Below are 1,459 nucleotides of genomic sequence, written 5' to 3'. Positions count from 1 at the left end.
AGGCTCATAGCGAGCTCATGAAGCTAGCCACTTGAGCCCAAAATGCAAGAGCGAATCGAACGTGCTTACGTAAGGATATTTTAACGCATCTAGGCATTTAAAGGACAAATTTGATGTAATGTGCTTACTTTTAAATTTAGATTTTCTAAATGTAGTTTTAGTTTAAATACTGCTACTAAATTACTCAATTACTACTGCTGTTACAGCTACCATAAGTTATTAGATTTATATTCATTATAGATTAAATAATAGTGTGAACGATTCTGTTTTGCTTTGTAAGCCTTTTCACGTAGTAATTAAGTTATCAATTGAGTTAATTAAATGTTTGTAGTACTAGTGACAGTTAATATTGAGGTAAATTTTCACGTAGTAATTAAGTTATCAATTGAGTTAATTAAATGTTTGTAGTACTAGTGACAGTTAATATTGAGGTAAATTTACACACACTCACATTTTAAAGTAAATTTACACATTTTACTGATTTTACTGGGCTGTGGTGTTTTTGGTATTATTAATTTTAATAATAATAATAATAATATTTAAACAACAACAATAATAATAATAATTGTGTGGTACTATCCTGCAGTTAGTAAAATAAAAATACTCAGACACATTTTTCTGATAATTATCGTTGTAATTAAAGTTAAAATTTTAAGTTTTCAGTAATTACTTTCGGTATTTTCTTACTGGTCGGTACTCGTCGCGAATACTCTCGGTAATTTGAAATAAGATATATATTTTGAGTTCTGTGGTTGTTTGCCTGCTCGTTATAGTTTGTCGGCATCGTAAGATGAGTTCTGACGACGTAATAAATCCAGATGATGACAAGAAAAACAACAATAACAACAATAAGAATAAAAAGAATAATAATAATAATGAAGACGAAGAAAAAGACAAAAATAACGATAATAATAATAAAGGCCGTGTCACCTATGGTACTATTACCGTAACCAGAGGCGAGGCTTGTGACGTCAGCGAAAGTATCGGTGCTAGTAGTAGTAGTGGTTATGGTATCAGTAGCAGTGGTAGTAGTAGTAGCAACATCAGCGTTGAACCGATTAGTAGCAGTGGCACCCCCTCCAATTTGGGACAGTCCGAGCACCGACTTCCACCAACTCCGAAGTGAGTTTTGATAATGATGATGTTGGTGATGATGGTAATGATGATAACTACGATAGTGATGATAATGATGCTGGTGATGAGAATATTGATGATGATGATGTCGATGATGATGATAATGATGATGTTGGTGATGATGATAATGATGATAACGACGATAATGTTGATGATAAATGTAACGATTATGACGATTGTGATGGGTTTATGATGACAAATTTATAAAAATGATGAATATGGCGATGATAGTGACAAATTTATTTATTAAAATAGGAATAGGTTTGTGCTAAGAATAATAATTAAGAGTAATAACAAACAGATAGACATTTAAATAAAAGGAAAT

The 1,459-nt window shown here is 31.5% G+C and overlaps 1 protein-coding gene across 1 annotated transcript; it reads left to right on the top strand.

The window, feature by feature from the left end:
* Positions 1–790: 790 nt before the first annotated feature.
* HELRODRAFT_184489 (hypothetical protein) lies at positions 791–1,126 on the top strand (the record flags this gene model as incomplete). Its single annotated transcript, XM_009029627.1, has 1 exon — positions 791–1,126. The coding sequence occupies one exon, from the start codon at positions 791–793 to the stop codon at positions 1,124–1,126; it is 336 nt and encodes a 111-aa protein (XP_009027875.1).
* Positions 1,127–1,459: the final 333 nt, after the last annotated feature.

Source organism: Helobdella robusta, assembly GCF_000326865.2.
Source record: "Helobdella robusta unplaced genomic scaffold HELROscaffold_602, whole genome shotgun sequence".
In the NCBI taxonomy this organism is placed as follows: domain Eukaryota; kingdom Metazoa; phylum Annelida; class Clitellata; order Rhynchobdellida; family Glossiphoniidae; genus Helobdella; species Helobdella robusta.
The sequence above is the reverse complement of the archived record's forward strand: the minus strand, read 5'-3'. Positions and strand labels throughout refer to the sequence as shown.